General features: G+C 38.4%; 1 protein-coding gene across 1 annotated transcript in view; it reads left to right on the forward strand.

Moving 5' to 3' along the window:
* Window positions 1–19,514, forward strand: part of WDR70 (WD repeat domain 70) — a 252,518-nt gene that overhangs the window by 224,345 nt on the left and 8,659 nt on the right. The window contains exons 14-17 of the mRNA XM_034773141.1: window positions 11,098–11,198; window positions 12,796–12,875; window positions 15,254–15,370; window positions 15,770–15,932. Coding sequence (XP_034629032.1) covers window positions 11,098–11,198; window positions 12,796–12,875; window positions 15,254–15,370; window positions 15,770–15,932 — 461 coding nt within the window. The remainder of the gene's footprint in view (window positions 1–11,097; window positions 11,199–12,795; window positions 12,876–15,253; window positions 15,371–15,769; window positions 15,933–19,514) is intronic.

Genomic DNA, 19,514 nt, shown 5'->3' on the forward strand with positions numbered 1-19,514 from the left:
GGTTCCAGGTGCGTGGGGGGAGGCTTGGCAGGGGGATTTGGGTGCAAGGGGGTGTGCAGATGCACATGGGTTGGGCGGACAGGGGGAGCAGCTCAATGTTCCTTCCGTGTACAATGATCTCTCCCCCCACTTCCTGGCCCTATTGTTCCTCAACCACAGGGGGGAGGGGTCACTGTATGGGGAGCTGCTTCCCCTGTCCACCCAACTCCTGTACATCTGGGCCCCCCAGCTGAGTCTCACCCCTCTGCACCCGGAACCCCCCACTAAGCTCCTCCTATATTGGGAGCACCCCACACCTGAGCCTTACTCCTGCGTCGGGAGCTCCCTACACCTGGACCCCCACCCCAGTGAGGCCCAACCAGCCGTATCCTGAATCCCCCTTCCCCAGCATACAGACCACTCGCTTGAGCTCTCCACACCCAGACCTCCCATCCCCCTGCTGAGCCCTAACCACCTTCACCTGGACTCACCTGCAGAGTCCCACTCCCCGTGCACCCAGAATGCCCCCACGAGTCCCTGTGCATCCAGATCCCCACACCACACTGCCCGCACCCAGATTTATTCACACAGAACCCTGGTACCCTTGAGGTAATTCTGCACCTAGAATTTTTTTAATTCTGCATATTTTATTTCTCAGGATTACAATAACACAATAACAATATAAACACACCATTTTCAATTATTTTGGCAATTTATTTCAAAATACTTGTCATCAAATAATTAAAATGGTGTGATTATATTGTGTTATTTTGACAAATAAAATATTCTGACATTTTAAAATATTGTGCACAGAATTTTTTGGTTTTTTTGGCGCAGAATTTTTATTTTTTCTTGCAGAATTCCCTCAATAGTCATGACAATCCAGTCTGTTTCCCCTGTAAGAAGTGAACTGAGAACTTGGGGATCTAAAGGTGGAGGAGGCCTGGAATTACTTCAAGTCAAAGTTGCAGAAACTATCAGAAGCCTGCATCCCAAGAAAGGGGAAAAAGTTCATAGGCAGGGGTTGTAGACCAAGCTGGATGAGCAAGCATCTCAGAGAGGTGATTAAGAAAAAGCAGAAAGCCTACAAGGAGTGGAAGATGGAAGTGATCACCAAGGAAAGCTACCTTATTGAGGTCAGAACATGTAGGGATAAAGTGAGAAAGGCCAAAAGCCATGCAGAGTTGGACCTTGTAAAGGGAATTAAAACCAATAGTTAAAGGTTCTATAGCCATATAAATAAGAAGAAAACCAAAAAAGAAGAAGTGGGACCGCTAAATACTGAAGATGGAGTGGAGGTTAAGGATAATCTAGGCATGGCCCAATATCTAAACAAATACTTTGCCTCAGTCTTTAATGAGGCTAATGAGGAGTTTAGAGTTAATGGTAGGATGATAAATGGGAATGAGGATATGGAGGTAGATATTACCACATCCGAGGTAGACGCCAAACTCAAACAGCTTAATGGGACTAAATCGGGTGACACAGATAATCTTCATGAAGAATATTAAAGGAACTGGCACATGAAATTGCAAGCCCATTAGCAAGAATTTTTATTGAATCTGTAAACTCAGGGGTTGTACCGTATGACTGGAGAATTGCTAACATAGTTCCTATCTTTAAGAAAGGGGAAAAAAGTGATCTGTGCAACTACAGGCCTCTTAGTTTGACATCTGTAGTATGCAAGGTCTTGGAAAAAATTTTGAAAGAGAAAGTAGTTAAGGACACTGAGGTCAGTGGTAATTGGGACAAAATACAACATGGTTTTACAAAAGGTAGATTGTGCCAAACCAACCTGATCTCCTTCTTTGAGAAGGTAACAGATTTTTTAGACAAAGGAAACGCAGTGGATCTAATTTACCTCGATTTCAGTAAGGCATTTGATATGGTTCCACATGGGGAATTATTAGCTAAACTGGAAAAGATGAGGCTCAATATGAAAATTGAAAGGTGGATAAGGAACTGGTTAAAGGGGAGACTACAACAGGTTGTACTGAAAGGTGAACTGTCAGGCTGGAGGGAGGTTACTAGTGGAGTTCTTCAGGGATCAGTTTTGGGACCAAGCTTATTTAATCTTTTTATTACCGACCTTGGCACAAAAAGTGGGAGTGTGCTAATAAAGTTTGCAGATGACATGAAGCTGGGAGATATTGCCAATACAGGGAAGGACCGGGATATCATACAGGAAGATCTGGATGACCTTGTAATCTGGAGTAATAGTAATAGTATGAAATTTAATAGTAAAAAGTGCAAGGTCATGCATTTAGGGATTAATAACAAGAATTTTTGTTATAAGCTGGGAACGCATCAGTTGGAAGTAACAGAGGAGGAGAAGGACCTCAGAGTATTGGTTGATCACAGGATGACTATGAACTGCCAATGTGATATGGCCATGAAAAAAGCTAATGCGGTCTTGGGATGCATCAGGTGAGGTATTTCCAGTAGAGATAAGGAGGTGTTAGTACTGATATACAAGACACTGGTGAGCCCTCATCTGGAATACTGTGTGCAGTTCTGGTCTCCCATGTTTAAGAAGGATGAATTCAAACTGGAACAGGTACAGAGAAGGACTACTAGAATGATCCGAGGAATGGCAAACCTGTCTTATGAAAAGAGATTCAAAGAGCTTGGCTTGTTTAGCCTAACCAAAAGAAGGCTGAGGGGAGATATGATTGCCCTCTATAAATATATCAGAGGAATAAATACTAGGGAAGGAGAGGAATTATTCAAGCTCAGTACCAATGTGGACACAAGAACAAATGGATATAAACTGACCATCAGGAAGTTTAGACTTGAAATTAGATGAAGGTTTCTAACCATCAGAGGAGTGAAGTTCTGGAACAGCCTGCCAAGCGGAGTAGTGGGGGCAAAAGACATATCTGGCTTCAAGACTAAGCTTGATAAGTTTATGGAGGGGATGGTATGATGGGATAGCCTAATTTTGGCAATTAATTGGTCTTTGACTATTAGTAAATATGCCCAATGGCTTGTGATGGGATGTTAGATGGGGTGGGATCTGAGTTATTACAGAGAATTCTTTCCTGGGTGTCTGGCTGGTGAGTCTTGCCCACAAGCTCAGGGTTTAGCTGATTGCCATATTTGGGGTCGGGAAGGAATTTTCCTCCAGGGCAGATTGGCAGAGGCCCTGGAGGTTTTCGCCTTCCTCTGCAGTGTGGGGCATGGGTCATTTGCTGGAAGATTCTCTGCATCTTGAAGTCTTCAAACCATGATTTGAGGACTTCCATGGCTCAGACACAGGTTTGATACAGAAGTGGGTGGGTGAGATTCTGTGGCCTGCGTTGTGCAGGAGGTCAGACTAGATGATCATAATGGTCCCTTCTGACCTTAAAGTCTATGATTCTATGATTCTTTTTGTCCTTACTTTCTCTCAAAGGGTTTATAATAAAATGTTGCTTACTTCCTTGATGGGGTAGGCATGAGGTGAAGTCTGTGTTTGGTGAACTCCTGAGCATAAAAATCCAATAGGCTTGGTAAGAATAAGTTTTGAAGGTTTGTAGCAACTGTATGAGCCACACTTGAAGGACAAGAGGTTATGCCAAAGGTGAAAAAGAAAAAGAAGATTTGGAAGACTGACTCCACCAGTGCATAGCTCAATGTGGTAGCCAACTTACTTCCTTCTCCTGCTATCGAAAGCTTGTAAAGATGCTACATATGAAAATAAATGGGCTTCGCACAAAATGTCATCTTTGGAAGACAAATATATGAGACTTTATCTACAAAACTTAAATCTCTGGGTGGATGTAGGATCAAGGGGAAGCAGTGGCTGATTAGAGTGGAAAGCAATGTGAGGAAATAACTCTGACCTTCTCAATGGGAGGAAATAATTTAAAATATTGTTTGTATAATATGGTATACTATTATTACTGACAGTAGTATTTTATTTATTTATTTACTGTTTATATTGCAGTACCACCCAGAAGTCCCAGTCAGGTTTGTGGTCCCATTGTGCTAAGGGCTGTACCTATACAAATAAAAATGTACGGAGAGCCCAATCTGGGCCAAAAATATCTAAATCTTTGGAGTTTCTGCAGGTAGTGAATAACTTGATCCCACAGCTGTCCTGGGACAAATTATTACCTCCATGTTAGATTAAATAATATTTCTGTTATCAGGATGATATATGCATGTAGTTAAATGCCATTGGATTCTTGCCAGAATATCAACTAGAATGAACAAAATAGGAATTACAATTATGTCTACAATTTCAGATCACAGGCAGAATTTTAGCAGCAACCAGAAATAAAGAAAATGACAATTGAAGGGAACATTTTTAATTTTCCCAGGTGTTAGCCTAGCCAAGCAGTCCAAAAGAAGAGAGCAGGTCAAGGTGAGGAGAGTGTCTCAAAAATAAAACATTAAAGCTGAAGGATTCAAAATTGGTTAAGTAAATTAAATGATTGAATAAAATGAATTGGACTCTTCTAATAAGAAAAGTCTTGCAGGCATAAAAACTGCAGTTTGATTAAGAGTTCTGCATAGAAGACTGTAGAAATTAGGAGCTCATTTACTAAATATTTTTATCGTATTTGTTGTGTTTTGTTGATATGCTTGGCTAGAGTTTGCTTTGCTGCTTTTCTCCCTAGCCCCTCAAGTCAAAAACATAGACATTAAATATAATTGGGAACTGTAGAATGTGAATATCGATCAATGAATTAATATTTTTGTTTCTGAAAAACATAACATAACATGAACGGCATCATAGCTTTAAATCTATAGGAATGCTTTAGTGCCGGATGATTTATTTATTGTGCATATTCATGCTTCGCTCCATATGTACTGAAGTACTGAAAAACAATAAAACTAAAATAAGCCCTGTTTCTTCATGCTTCGTGTCGTACAGATGCCACCTTTTGAGCTTTTTCAAATTGTTGGTTCTGTCTAAACTGTCTCTGTACCATTTAAAATCTCAGAATAGATGAAGAATTTTATTTAGGTAATTTACTAATAACCTTCCCTTCCATACCTGGCTCTCATGAATATTATTTGGTAATAAGCTTTCCAATTGTTTCATCAGAACCTCAGCCAAAACTTTACAATCACAGTTTATTAAAGACAGGTCTATAATTAGCACACAACTCAAAATCAAAGATATAAATATTTCATGCACTTGGTTGGAATGAGAAGCACAAGTGCCTAACAGGCTGAATCAAGAGTCTTTTTCATTCATGGGGTTAATATATCAACCATTGAGTAAAATTCATTGAATCCTTGACTTTTCCTGTAGTCTCTTCAGGGTTTGTAATTTAATGATCTTATAGATCTCTTGTACTTTAATCATAGGAGTAAATTTTCAGTGCACTGTCCAAGAATTCAGCATGACACCCTTTTAATGTTAAACTTGTGAAATGCCTTCTCTGCCTCATTTATTTCAGGAGGGGCCAAGTTCCAGTTTGGGTAATTAGTTTTTAATTAGGGTAATTAGTAATTAGGGTTTTTGCTTGCCTAAATTCTCTGTTTCAGTTATTTGTCACTTTCTCTCTTAAACACAGAAGCAGCATATTTCTAGAGCAGCATAGATGCTGCATTCCGTCCCAGAGATGGCTATATTTAAGTGATAAGTGATGTGATGATCTCAGTCAACCATCTTTATAATGCTTTGCTTTCTGGATGAAAAGTGCTATATAAACGGAAAGTATTATTAACACTCTCTTATTTAAGTAATTCCCAGATAAAATTTTGTAAAGCTGGAGGTTAATTTGAAAGAACCTATCATTAAAAATCTTAAGTGACTATTGTAATTTACTCAAAAAATGCAACCGCTAGTCTGAAAAGATAAGTTTGTATTAAAAAATATACAAAATATGGAATTGCATAAAAAGTTTCAGGAATAAACATCAATCCATTTTTAGTTTATAGTAATTATTTCAAAAGATCAACATTTTTATGTAAATTTCAGCAAAAGATCTCTTGAACGTCCTATAAATTAAAAAGAAATCAATTTACTGCCGTTTCCAAAATCAATCTATTATTATCTGAAAGTAATCATGATAATATTGAAGCCAAAAATATGTCTATCCTAAGTTTTTGTAGTGGCTGTTTTGAAGGAGTGGTTAGAGAGGAGGTGAGGTATAGGACTCTTTCTATTCCTAATCTAAGCATTTCTAATATGCCCTTTGGCTAAAACCACAAATATATTTTTCCCAATCTGAAAATTAGATTTATGCAGTAGATTTCATCAAGGTCTTTTCAAATTAAGTTCATTTGAAGTTCCAAAAATTATTAAATAAGACATGGCCAAAAAAGAAAAACATTATATGAATATTCAAAACATGACTAATACTTATCTTTTCTGAGCCCTGTGTCTTACAAATGGATTTTCCCAATCACCGCAAATTTTGGTAAAAAAAAAAATGCTGGCCAAATAGCTCTCATAAATTTGAAATGTTTTTTTAGGATTTTACAATGCGTGGGGAGAAACTGGAGGGAGGGTGAAATCTGTTTTATAATAGAAAGTAAGCCTTCACATTAACTGTGAATAGGGCTCCATGACTTCTGCAGCGGCCAGTGTGGCTGACCCCAGCTGACATCTGCAGCTGGTCCTGGGGGCGGCGGGAGCAACAGCTGGCCCTTGGGCTCCTCCATGGCAGTGGCCAGAGCAGCCGATGGCCCCATGGGGCTTCCCCCACAGCGGCAACTGGAGCAGCTACCGCCCTCCCGGGGCTTCCCCACAGCAGCTGGTGTTGCAGGCCCCCCAGGGCTCCTCTCCCCACACCTCTCCCCGCAGCTGCTGCCAAGGGCCCCATCGGGGCTCCATCCCCGGCCGCTGGTGCTGTGGGCTCTCCCCTCCCCCCAGTAGAGGCATGCCCCCCCCCCCCCCGATTCAATCAGGGGTATTTATGGTATAAGTCATGGACAGATCACGGGCACTGATTTTTTGTTTCTTGCCCATGACCTGTCCAAGACTTTTACTAAAAATAGCTATGATTAAATCATAGCCTTAACTGAATAAACTGCTGCTTCCCCATCATTAATCATCGGCTTCTCAGTAGCAACAGTCTTGATTAATGTAGCCTAATGCAGACTTACTAATTGTTCTTTGTTGGTAGTTTTTTCAGCTGTAGTGCACACACAGCATCATCTTCTGTAAATCTGGTTTCTTTAGTTTTGGATCTACTCTTGTTTGTTGAATGGATAGGAGTTGGGAGAGTCTTCCTTCTTCCCTCATTCACGGCTCTCCATGCAGATGGTGCTGAGACCTCTCCCCACCCCCCCACCTCTGCAGAAAGGGGATTATCAGACTTGGGATTTGGTTTGGATATGTTCAGGATCGTTAAATGTAGTTTTGACTCAGTGTTCTAGATAAAAATTAGCAAAGGGTCTTGGGCCTGTATCCAGTACTTCAGCTTGTGATATCCTGTAGATGTATTTATCAGAGATTGCACTATTATAGGAATCCTTTTCTTATATAAAGGACTTCTGCACAAAGCAGCATTGTATGTTTCAGGATTATTGTTTGTCATCAATAAGCATTCTTTTCATGTACTATGCAAAGAGGAGTACTTTAAAGAAAGCAACACCAACTTTCACACTGCTGAGCTAGGAAATGGGTTTAAGAGACTTTGTAAAACTTCAGAATCCATGATGCTTTGAGGTTATTCAATTTTAATTATAGCAAGAAACAGTCAGTTAAATCTGGCTGTAAACAAATTTTTGTACTCAGTTGTTAATTATTGTATTTGTACCCATAGTTTCACTTTGAATCTAGAAAGCTGTTAATCTGTATCTCTATATAGCCCATACTAGTAGTGGTTAATCCAGTACTTTGTGCTTGTTTTTACAAAGCACTGTCAATCTAATTGCCTCCTTCTGTTTTACTTCTCTGCTAAGAAATAAAATCACCTAAGTGCAGTGAGATCTTGTAACTTGCTGCTAATTACTGTGGTTATGACTTCCAGCCTGAACTCAACTGTCTCTTGGGTGTAGTTGAAACTAAGCACCAGCTGCCGTGTTTGATGCCATTGCAAAGACTAAATGTTAAAATAAAGCAGGATTTTTTTAAAAAAATCATTGATTTTAAAATTAGATGGAATTTAGGGCAGGGCTGGATTAAAGCACACCAGGGTCCTACACACACCATGATGAGAGGCTCCTTATAGCCTTGCCCTGCCCCTGTGCCATGGCCTCCATTCTCTTCCAGCAAAGCAGGGGCAGTGGATTGGAGCCGGGGTTGTATCTGCATGGGTCAGGCCTCCTGTACTCTCCTCCTGCCACATACACACTTTTGGGATGGAGTGGCAGAGTTCCCAAGAACAGTGAGTTGTAGAGTTATCACGACATAGAGATTCATAGGGAAGTGCATACCTTTCAGAGCTATTGTTTCAGGCTGTCTGTGGACTCAGGCTCACATTCTCATGCTCGATACACATTTTCAATCTTTTCTTTGCAGGCATGAGGGCTAGAAAATTAGGGTGGGATTTTTTTTAAATGAAAGCTGAGATTCTGACTTCATCATATGACTTCAGGAGCGGGGTCCCTTGGTTTCAGGACTAAAGTGCCTGTGCTTTAATATATTCTTAGTTTAGGTTGCTCACTAAACACCTACCTACTAAAATTCTAAATTAACTCTAAGAGTAAAAGGCAAGTTAACTCTGAGTCAGGATATATGCCGTGGTTACTAATTAAATTCTTTATAATGTGAGGATTTTCTCCTACTATCTTCACATATTTAGTGCTCAAGCCTGCAATGTTCCGTCATTTGAGTAGTCCGTATTTGCACAATTGACTTCAGTGGGACTACTTGTATGAAGACTTATAAAGATTTAGTCCCTAGGATTCAGTATTTTAGTCTTTCAGGGTAGTGTATACTTCTGGTATGATCCTAAAAATCACCAAGAGTATTTTTTGTCCGTGTTGTAAAGTAGATTTATACACCAGTGATATAGTAAAGTTACTTGACTGTTCAGAGCTTGTATCCGCTCAGTTTTGAATAAATTACATTCTGGAGACATTTTATTGTTTCAGAAGATTTATAATGCTGTGTTTTATGGCAGTTTCTTCTGCCTGCTCTGAAACACGTGCCACAGTGTTTTTAAGTGTGCTGTGCATGTTTGACAAACTAGAATTGTAGCAACTCCCATCAGTGCGTGAGCCACAATGTCTCAAGATTTGTTTTTGTTGGCTGGTATCCAGTACCATGCTATAAAATACATTTACTTGACAGAAGAAAGTGGTGAACTGCATTAACTACAAAGTTTTTAAAGGCTGGCTAAACACAGGCAATAAATATTAATAAACGAAAAGGCCACTTACCTTTAACCTTGTATTCTGCTATTAGCTGTGTGTGTTTTAGAATTACTGTCGCATTTGAGTAATAACTGATATTGCAACAAATAAGAATTGTGTTTTTTTTAAATAAACAGCTTATTAACAGGCCTACATTGACTGCATTGGTAACTTGTTATAGCAAGTGACGGATTATGGTGATGCTGAACTTCAAGAAATTTAACTTTACATCCTTACTAGTTGCTACCTGTAAAATGAGCTTTGACCTTTAATATGGTTGTATATTTAACCTTGCATACCTCTGGAAGCCTGGAGAGGTGTCATTTTTTTAAACTATTGTGTCTGTGTGATGTGTGGGATGAGATTTATATTAGGGATGTTTCAGGCTCTATTAACTGCCACTCCATTCAGGCTCGGCACTGTGAAACCTGTTTCTCAATAAATAATTGAGAAAAGCCTGTATTTATCTTATAGCCAAAAGAAGGTCCAACTGATTAGGGCTTAATAGATTTATGGTTTTTCAGGATCAGGCATTCCACTAGCATATTAGCATGTGGCTCATATTTAACATCCAAACGAAATTATATTAGGGCTAGGCCAGGTATGGGAAGGAAAATTGGGATTGGGACAGGGAAATATTGGGGGTGGTGGAAGGCTTATATTGGCAATGGGGGAATATATAGCCATTCACTTAAAGGTCACAGAAGTAATATAGTAACTCCCTAAAATGTCTCCAGTCTCCCAAGTTACAGTATTGTATTTCATTTACACTCCCTACTATAATTTAAATTGTTAGACTTCTCTTGTTAAAACTAAAGTGAACACCTGTTCTGTGGCTTGTATAAGCTATTTTATGCAAAAGCACTCTTTCTCATGGCCCCATCTCAGTAGATATATAAATATAATTTAATAAACAAATGATTAGTCCAGGTTGAAAGGTTCTCTTGGGCAAGGTGGAACAGTAGGCTTGGGAAGGAGGTTATGAAAGATGATTGAGCACATTTCAATGAAATAATAACATGAGCATGAATCCTTTTAGCTCTAGATACATTTATTAGATAGTTAATACAAGTCCTGTCAACACTATAACCCTCAGTCTTAGAGTTTATTTATCCCTTTATAAGGTAGTTATCTTTCAAACAACAAGCACACTCCAATTATCTAAATACATAAAGTCTGTTGTTTAGGTGAACATTAAGATTTGTTGTCCCTCATAGTAAATAGTGGTCTTTGCTTTATTTACCTCCTCAGTCAACCATCTTGACCTTTCAAAGAGATTTTTCATCTTGGGTTTGTAATTCAAACTGAAATCTAGTTTTCATAGTTTCATAGATTATAAAGCCAAAAGGAACTGTTGTGATTATTTATTCTGATCTCCTGTATAACACAGGCCATAGGACTTCCCTGAATTAATTTCTGTTAGAACTAGAGCATACCTGGTGATATGTCATGTGGATGAATATGTTGTATGTGTAAAACAACAAGCTACTAAGGCGCTGACAGTCTAAAATCAGTTTGTGTACTGATCAAAATAGGGGTGGAGGTATCATCCCAGGAGTATAGGCTGAGACATTCACTACAGGCAGAGACTGAAATTGGATTAGTTCTTTAGGACATCCTGGGGAACGAAGAAATCAGAATGAAAACTGACTGTTTTTAAGTTGTTGCAGAGTCAATGAGTGAGAGAGCAGCATTGCGTGTGAAAGTTTTAGTTCTATATGGAAGAAAGACTATATGAAGTAAGACTCAGGACAAGGGCTTAATTAATTACTTAAAAAAACCCTCGCAAAGTTGTATGCTATATCTAATTTCAAGAGCTAAATGGTTTGAGACACAAAAACACTGATTCAATATCAATATGTAATTTTATTTCAGAGTGTTGTGCGTTGTCTTTGGCATCCCAAGCTAAACCAGATCATGGTTGGTACAGGAAATGGATTGGCTAAAGTATACTATGATCCAGTCAAAAGCCAGAGGTATTTAATAATTACATTATTATCATTAAAACCATGTTTTTTTTCTCAACCTGAGACTGACCATATTAAAAGGTGAGGAAATTAGTTTATGATCATTTGTGAGGCAGTGAGTCAAAAATAGTAGCATATGATTTTCAGAAGCAGTGCATTTTCCATTGAGCCTCTGATTCCATTGTATACTTGGATATTAAAATTTGGAACTTTATCTGAGGTTTTGAATACTTTCCATGAGGTTCCATCAGTGTACTATGTGGAAACTGCATTAGGAATGCCCAGCTAGCATATCCCTCACAGTCCCCAAAGACTGTTGAAGTGGTGTTTGTAAAAAGACTGTTTAATGTAGTCATACTTGTTTTTCTGAAGTAGCATTTTGTTTAGGAGTCCAACTCTTAGTTTGAATTTCAGTGGTCTGTGCAGTTATGTTGAAAACCCAAACTTGAGAAGAGGTGAGGAATGGAATGAGAGAATTTCCCATCTGTTTCACTTTCTTTGCTGCCCATGGCCGGTGACTGCATACTTAAAGGATGGAAAGGCAGAAGCAATTAATGAAAAAGGAAGCTAGCAGTTGAGAGTGGCAGGATGAATTTAAAGACACTGCCTTGTTTGGAATTTAACGTCATCATCTCATAGTTTTTCTGCCACTCCAGCACACTTTCCTGCTGGCAGATGGGGAGAGCGCAACTGATTTTCTGATTATCCTTTCCCTCCTGTACGTATAAAGATTTGTTCATCTGCATGCTCAGATGCTTCTCTCTCTAGCAGCCAAAGGAGTATTATACTCTAAATTTCAAATTTAGTTCATATCGGATGCTGATTGTAACCTGAATGCTTGATTGTGGGGACAAGCTCAGGTTCCCAAGATTTCTGGGACCCAGGTTTAATTTTTTCTTTCTGTGTATATTTTTGAGAGCTTTGTAGTGATTTTACATCAGAGCCTGGGTTCCTGCTCCTACCTAAACAAATTATTGTGTTTTCTCTTCTCTACATGCATGGGAGACATCCTGTAATGGAGGAACCTTGCCTCTAAATTCAAAAGATGCTCACAGTGCAGAGCTGTCTTAATGTAACTAGGTGGTCATGTAAAATGCAGGACGATTCCAGCCCTGAAGTCTGAATGGAAGAGGTGCACTCTTGTCTGTGATAGTTTCCTGGTTTCATTTTTTCCTTTTCCTTCACAGATATATAGCTATATAAAGAGAGAGAGTGCACCAATTTGTCAGTTACAATTTAAGTTACTTCCAACAAGACCTATGCAAGCTTTGCCCCATAGTTCTGTCAGGGCATCTCCATTCAGACCACCAATACTCTGCTGCTTAATGAGGATAATTGGGCTAAATAGTTGCAAACTGTGTGGTGTTTTTTGGGCTGTGGACAAGCAAAGTATAAGATGAAACTATCACATTCATTTCCACCTCTGACTTTAAGCCACATTATAACAATTTACTCAACCTCTCGAGCCTCCCTTACATGCATACACACAAATGTAGTCATACATTTGTAAAAGTACTATTCAACCTGGCAGGAATTTTATCTTGAACAAACACTTTCTACTTCTATTATAATGAAATAAATTAAGCCACTTTATTTTTTATCCTAGGGGAGCAAAATTATGTGTGGTTAAAACAAAACGAAAAGCCAGACAGGCAGAGACTCTTACACAGGATTACATTATAACACGTAAGTAATTTAAACATATATTTATAAGGTGACCCTTATTCATTTCTCAGGCTTTTACCTTTATATTTCCCCATCTCAAAAAGTCAAATTATCACCATATTGCGCATTATTTTTACACTTCATAGGAGACTAGGTATAGCCCAGAAGCAGTCCATCATACTACACATCAAATGAAAATATTCTTGCATATACCCTGTATAGTTGTTAATATCATTATTTACAAGGTGCAAATACAGACTTGATCAGATGAAATTCTGGATGGGCTAAAGTTTTCCTTCAGAAAGCCAGGCTGGCCTTTTAAAGTTTATATATATTTCATACAAAAAACTCCATGAAAAATACTTTGAGATTGCAAAGATAAAAACTTAGAATTCAGGGAAAGACAGGATTAAGGTGGTCTGTGCAGGTTGATGCAGATCTCTGACACTTGGGAGCATACACAGTACCAATAGAATGTTCACAGACTTAAAGGACAAGTCTTGAAGACATTCTACTAAAAATATGGAAGTGGTGATTTTCCAGGTCTTAGAACTCAGCCAAAGATATGTGGAATTTTTATCTGAACAGATAAAACATCACTCAGAACTACCCTCCTGCAAAATATCAAGTTTCTACTAAAAACTGTGAAGATGCTAGTACTGTTCAAAAAAATGGTCAAAAAAATTGTTAACATTGGCAAAATTACCTATTTTTCCGGAACCTCACTCTTGGAAGGAGCTAACCCATATTTACTGAAACTTTCCAAATTTCAGGAAGGAAAATTTCCCCCCTCAACAGTTAGTTTGGCAGAGTTATAAGTGCATGAAAAGAGGGGTTTTATAATGGGTAATTTTAGGCAACCTTAACTGTAACATCGAACAGCCTATAATAGAAATAGTGTCTATACTTTCATTCATCAATGTTTGCATTCGAAAGTGCTTCAATTATGCAAATTTTCAAAAATTGGAGCCTAAAAATCCAGAGGGACCACAGCCTCTGAATCACTTAGGAGCTTTTAAAAATCCCACCATTGGGTGCCAAAGTTTGGATTTCTCTAGTTTTTGAAAATATTAACTTTATCATGAGGATTTGTCTGGTTCTTTCTTGCACATAAATGTGGAAACCTAGTAAGAATAGATCCATACAAAGTAATGCATTGAAAATGTTTCTAAACTGATAGAATTTGAGAGTTTCACTTGACAGTTTTTTTGTAGGTTTGTTGCTTGTTTGGAATTTTTTCAGAAGCCCCTTCCTTACAGGGAACATAAAGCATTGTTTTACCAAGAAAGCACAACAAACCATATTTGAATTTCAGAATTGCATATACTGATTGCTTAAAATGCAGGAATGCCACTTTAGGGATTAGATGTTACTTTTAAAATACAGGCATATTATTACTCAGCTGGATTTTCCTCAAACAAGCTTGACTCCACATATGGCAAAATCTTGGGTCTGTACATTGGTCACCTCAAATGCCCTATGCAAACTGATCAAGCTCATTACTTGCCGACAAACTGTTCAGACACTTCATACTTCATGAAGTCTGCAAAAATAAACTCTAAACATTCATTCCTAAAGATCCACAGCCATATCATCTGGGTTGTGATTTCATTAAGTCTAATAAATTAAGCAGACCTCCCAGAATAACTCGGAAAAAGATAATGATGATTCAGTGGATAGTTCTGATTCAGTATAGAGCCAGTGCCCCCACAATAGAGGCTACTGTGCTGCTGAAGATACTGTCTTTTTGTTGAGAGGTTAAGAACAACACACTGACAATTTGTGGCCATTAAAAATACCAGGGCAACTTTCTCAAGAGGTGTTAAATTCTGGTGTCCTGGCCAAATACTGACCGCAGTAATTAGGTCCTGCCAACCCACATTTACCTCGTTTCTTGGGGAAAATTGATTTTGGCAACATATGCAGAAGTGCATCACAACTTGGATCAGGGAGGTGATAATCCCCCGTCTGTCACTTTGCTGTAAGACTGTGCCTGGAATTTTGATGTCTCAGCACCCAATATTAGAAAGATGTAGAAAAATTGGAAGTTCAGAAAAGAACAAGTGGTTGATCAGGCAACTGGTGGGCCGACCCAACAGAGGAATGAGCTAAATAAGTGTAAATTGCGCAGGCAATTTATTAGACTAGGGAATAGTCCTTGGAGAAGTTGTGGAAATCTGGTTGCTTTAGACTTTTAAAAACAGACATGACAAAGCCCTATAAAATCTACTGTGATAAGCCAATGTGGAGGTATGTAAGAATGACATCCCTGGCGTTGCACAAGGGGTGGCATCCTCTCCATGTAAGGGTCAAAAGCAATCTGGCCCATAGGGTTAGAGATGTCAATGTGGTTGCTAACATTTAGAATTGTTTTCCTAAACTGTGAATCTTCTCTTTAGCTCATGCCCTTCCAATGTTTCGTGAACCACGGCAACGAAGTACCAGGAAACAGTTGGAAAAGGATAGGCTGGATCCCCTGAAATCTCACAAACCAGAACCTCCAGTAGCAGGACCAGGTAACCCATATTTAGTCTTTTTAGATTGTTATAAGTAAATGGGAAACTTATTTCAGAGTTCTATAAGTAGTTTTGCTCATTAAATTATATTTACATTATAAGTTGTTTGGGACTGGGAATTCTGTCTTTATTATGTGTGTGTACAATGGCTGGGGTGCTGCTTCCATACAAATAAATAATAACGACTAACTTTTTGTTTAGGCCCATAAAGTATTCAATAGAACACTGTTGTGAATGCAACTCTAAATGCTATTTTCTTTTCTTTTCCACATCTCGTTTCTTTATAGTAATATGTAAGTTCAGTACACTACTAGATCAGTGTTACACACACAGTACTTCACATTTTGTCTATGTGTTCATTACTCTCACTCTCAAATATTTTTTTTTTTTTAATTATAGGTCGTGGGGGCCGTGTTGGAACTCATGGAGGTACATTGTCATCATACATAGTCAAGAATATTGCACTGGATAAGACTGATGATAGCAACCCCCGAGAGGCCATTTTACGACATGCAAAGGAAGCTGAGGATAACCCCTACTGGGTTGCTCCAGCCTATTCTAAGTAAGGAAACAATTTTAAAAAATACAAGCAATATTTCTTAAAGCCATTGGGAGTTTGATATAAACAGAAAATATACATTTTTAACAGCATTCTCTGCCTTTTCTGGATTATTGCCAATAATATATAAACTAAGAGTATGTCAGAGCTCTGATATGAAGGCAGTGTGTATAACACATCAAATTGTTAAAAGTATAAATTTTTACAATTTCCATTTTTAAAAACTAACCTTTTAGTGCTAGAATACTATTTTAAAGCTTTCTAAACTTACTGTTTCTCATGATCCTAATTCTGTTACAGTTAAACTTCACGGTACTTAGTAATCCTGGCTTTATAGGTGAAGAATTACAATAGTACCAATACATATTTTTAAAATCTCTAACACTTTCTAAAGTAGATGTTCTTCTAAAATGTGTGTCATAAATAGCATGGTGTGATGTGGATGTATTAATATTTTCAAGATTTTTAAAGATTCACATTACACAATCATGTAGGTATGTATACGTGCTAAAAGCCAGACCCATGTTACAAGACCTGTGCATCTACTTAAGTTAGCTTGGCTTTATAGGAGGAAGGATACTAAAAATAGTTTTTTTCCCTAAAATAAGTGCTCCAAAATGGGGCATAAACAAAAACATGAGTGCTTGTAGTGGTATAATGATTTAACTGGCAGGAGTCAGGGTTGACCTGTAGAATATACTTTTTGCCACTTATGAGTTACATTGCCATGTCTAATTCTTGCCCATAAACTTTTATACCAGCAATATTCAATGCATAATATGTGTGTGTCTGGTGCATATACATTACACATAAGGGCATTTAAACTATGGAATAAACTCCCTCAACTCTTTGCTTACTTGTAAGATTCTAAAACAATATCCCACATTTTCTGTTTATAATTTTTGTTTATAAAAAATTGCCACTGCAAAATTTTTTTTTTCAAATTATTATTTATTATTATTTAACTCTTAACTAGCACTTTTCATCTGTAGATGTACAAATGCGCCACAAAAGAAGGTAAGTATCAATAATCCAATTTCACAACTGGAGAAAATGAGGTATAGAAAGATTAAATGACTTGCTCAAGATTACATAGCACGCAGAGCCAAGGGCAGAAGCCATGTTTCTTGACTCCCAGTCCAATGCTTTTAGACAATGCTGCCACTATGTAAGTTTTATTTCTGTAATGAGAAGATGATTAAGAAAAGCCGAGTTTGAAAGTTACCCATAGTATGTTAACAGGGATGGGTATTTGTGATGTGGACACTGATCCTCTGAGCTGAGTACAACTTCACAGAGACCATTGAACAGCTATCATCAGGCAACAGTTCTTGGTCTCCATTGACCTAAGCTGACTTTGAACTGGGAAATATTAGCTTTTATAACATCTATACCAGCCCCAAAGAAGTACTCTTTAAAAGGATAATTCTGTGAAGGTTACTGTAATGGAGATGCCAAGTACGGTGGTTGTTTTTTTCTTATTTGGAGATTCACATGTGCTTGAGATGAAATTTATTCTGAGTCTAAATTCAGATATTTTTACTTAAAATATATAAATATCCCTTCATAAAGAAGTAGATAGGACCACTCATACCATCAGATACGTAAGTACACCCGTGTATATTTGGCTAAGTAATTTCATTGATGAGACATTGGGTTTCATCCCTGACACCTGTAATGTAATAGACATGAAAGTTTTAAAATGAAGTAGTATTATAGAAGGCTCACTGTGTCAGGTGGGCAAATCTTGTCACGGTTTATTGTTTAAAAATGTAGCTGCAGGGGAAGAAAAGAGCTGGCAGAGAAGTGGGGAGGATGTAAGTCCAGAATGCTATTAGATTACACACCAGACAGTGATGTGGGGGGCGAGGGGAGAGCTTGGACAATAGCCAGCAGCATGCTGGCTTGATAGCTTGGTCAACGATAAATTTAATGCCAAAGAAACTACCATTATCCCTGCTTAAGAAACTTAATTTTTAAGACAGGTTTCAGAGTGGTAGCCATGTTAGTCTGTATCAGCAAAAGCAATGAGGAGTCCCTGTGGCACCTTAGAGACTAACAAATTTATTTGGGCATAAGCTTTCATAGGCTAAAACCCACTTCATCAAATGCATGGAGTGGAAAATACAGTAGAGAGGTATAAATACACAGCATATGAAAAGATGGGAGTTGCCTTACCAAGTAGGGGGTCAGTGCTAATAAGCCAAGAGGGAATGAACAGAACAGGTAATCATCAAGTGATCCATCCCCTGTTGCCCATTCCCAGCTTCTGGCAAACAGAGACTAGGACCAACATCCCTGCCCATCCTGGCTAATAGCCATTGATGGACCTATCCTCCATGAACTTATCTAGTTCTTTTTTGAACCCCGTTATAGTCTTGGCCTTTACAACATCCTCTTGCAAAGAGTTTCACAGACTGACTGTGCGTTGTGTGAAGAAATACTTCCTTTTGTTTGTTTTTTAAATCTGCTGCCTATTAATTTCATTTGGTGACCCTTAGTTCTTGTGTTATGAGGGGGAGTAAATAACACTTCCTTATTTACTTTCTCCACACCAGTCATGATTTTATAGGCCTCTATCATATTCCCCCTTAGTCGTCTCTTTTCCAAGCTGAAAAGTCCCAGTCTTATTAATCGCTCCTCAGATAGCAGCCGTTCCATACCCCTAATAATTTTTGTTGCCCTTTTCTGAACCTTTTCCAATTCCAATATATCTGTTTTGAGATGGGGTGACCACATCTGCACGCAGTATTCAAGATGTGGGCGTACCATGGATTTATAAAAAGGCAATGCGATATTTTCTGCCTTATTATCTATCCCTTTCTTAATGATTCCCAACATTCTGTTTACTTTTTTGACTGCCGCTGCAAATTGAGTGGATGTTTTCAGAGAACTATCCAAAATGATTCTTAGTAACAGCTAATTTAGAACCCCTTGATGTGCATTACTTTGCATTTATCAACATTGAATTTTATCTGCCATTTTGTTGCCCAGTCACCCAGTTTTGAGAGATCCTTTTGTAGCTCTTCGCAGTCTGCCTGGGGCTTAACTATCTTGAGTAGTATTGTATCATCTGCAAATTTTGCCACCTCACTGCTTACTCCTTTTTCCAGATCATTTATGAATATGTTGAATAGGATTGATCGCAGTACAGACCCCTGGGGGACACCACTATTTACCTCTCTCCATTCTGAAAACTGACCATTTATTCATATCTTTTGTTTCCTATCTTTTAACCAGTTACCAATCTATGAGAGGACCTTCCCTCTTATCCCATGACAGTTTACTTTGCTTAAGAGCCTTTGGTGAGGGACCTTGTCAAAGGCTTTCTGAAAATCTAAGTACACTATATCCACTGGATCCCCCTTGTCCACATGCTTGTTGACCCCCCCCCCCCCCAAAAGAATTCTAGTAGATCGGTGAGGCATGATATCCGTTTACAAAGACCATGTTTACTGTTCCCCAATAAATTATGTTCATCTATGTGTCTGATGATTTTGTTCTTTACTATAGTTTCAACCAGTTTGCCCGGTACTGAAGTCAGGCTTACTGGCCTATAATTGCGGGATCACCTCTGGGGCCCTT

This window comes from Trachemys scripta, chromosome 6 (assembly GCF_013100865.1).
Source record: "Trachemys scripta elegans isolate TJP31775 chromosome 6, CAS_Tse_1.0, whole genome shotgun sequence".
Classification (NCBI taxonomy): domain Eukaryota; kingdom Metazoa; phylum Chordata; order Testudines; family Emydidae; genus Trachemys; species Trachemys scripta.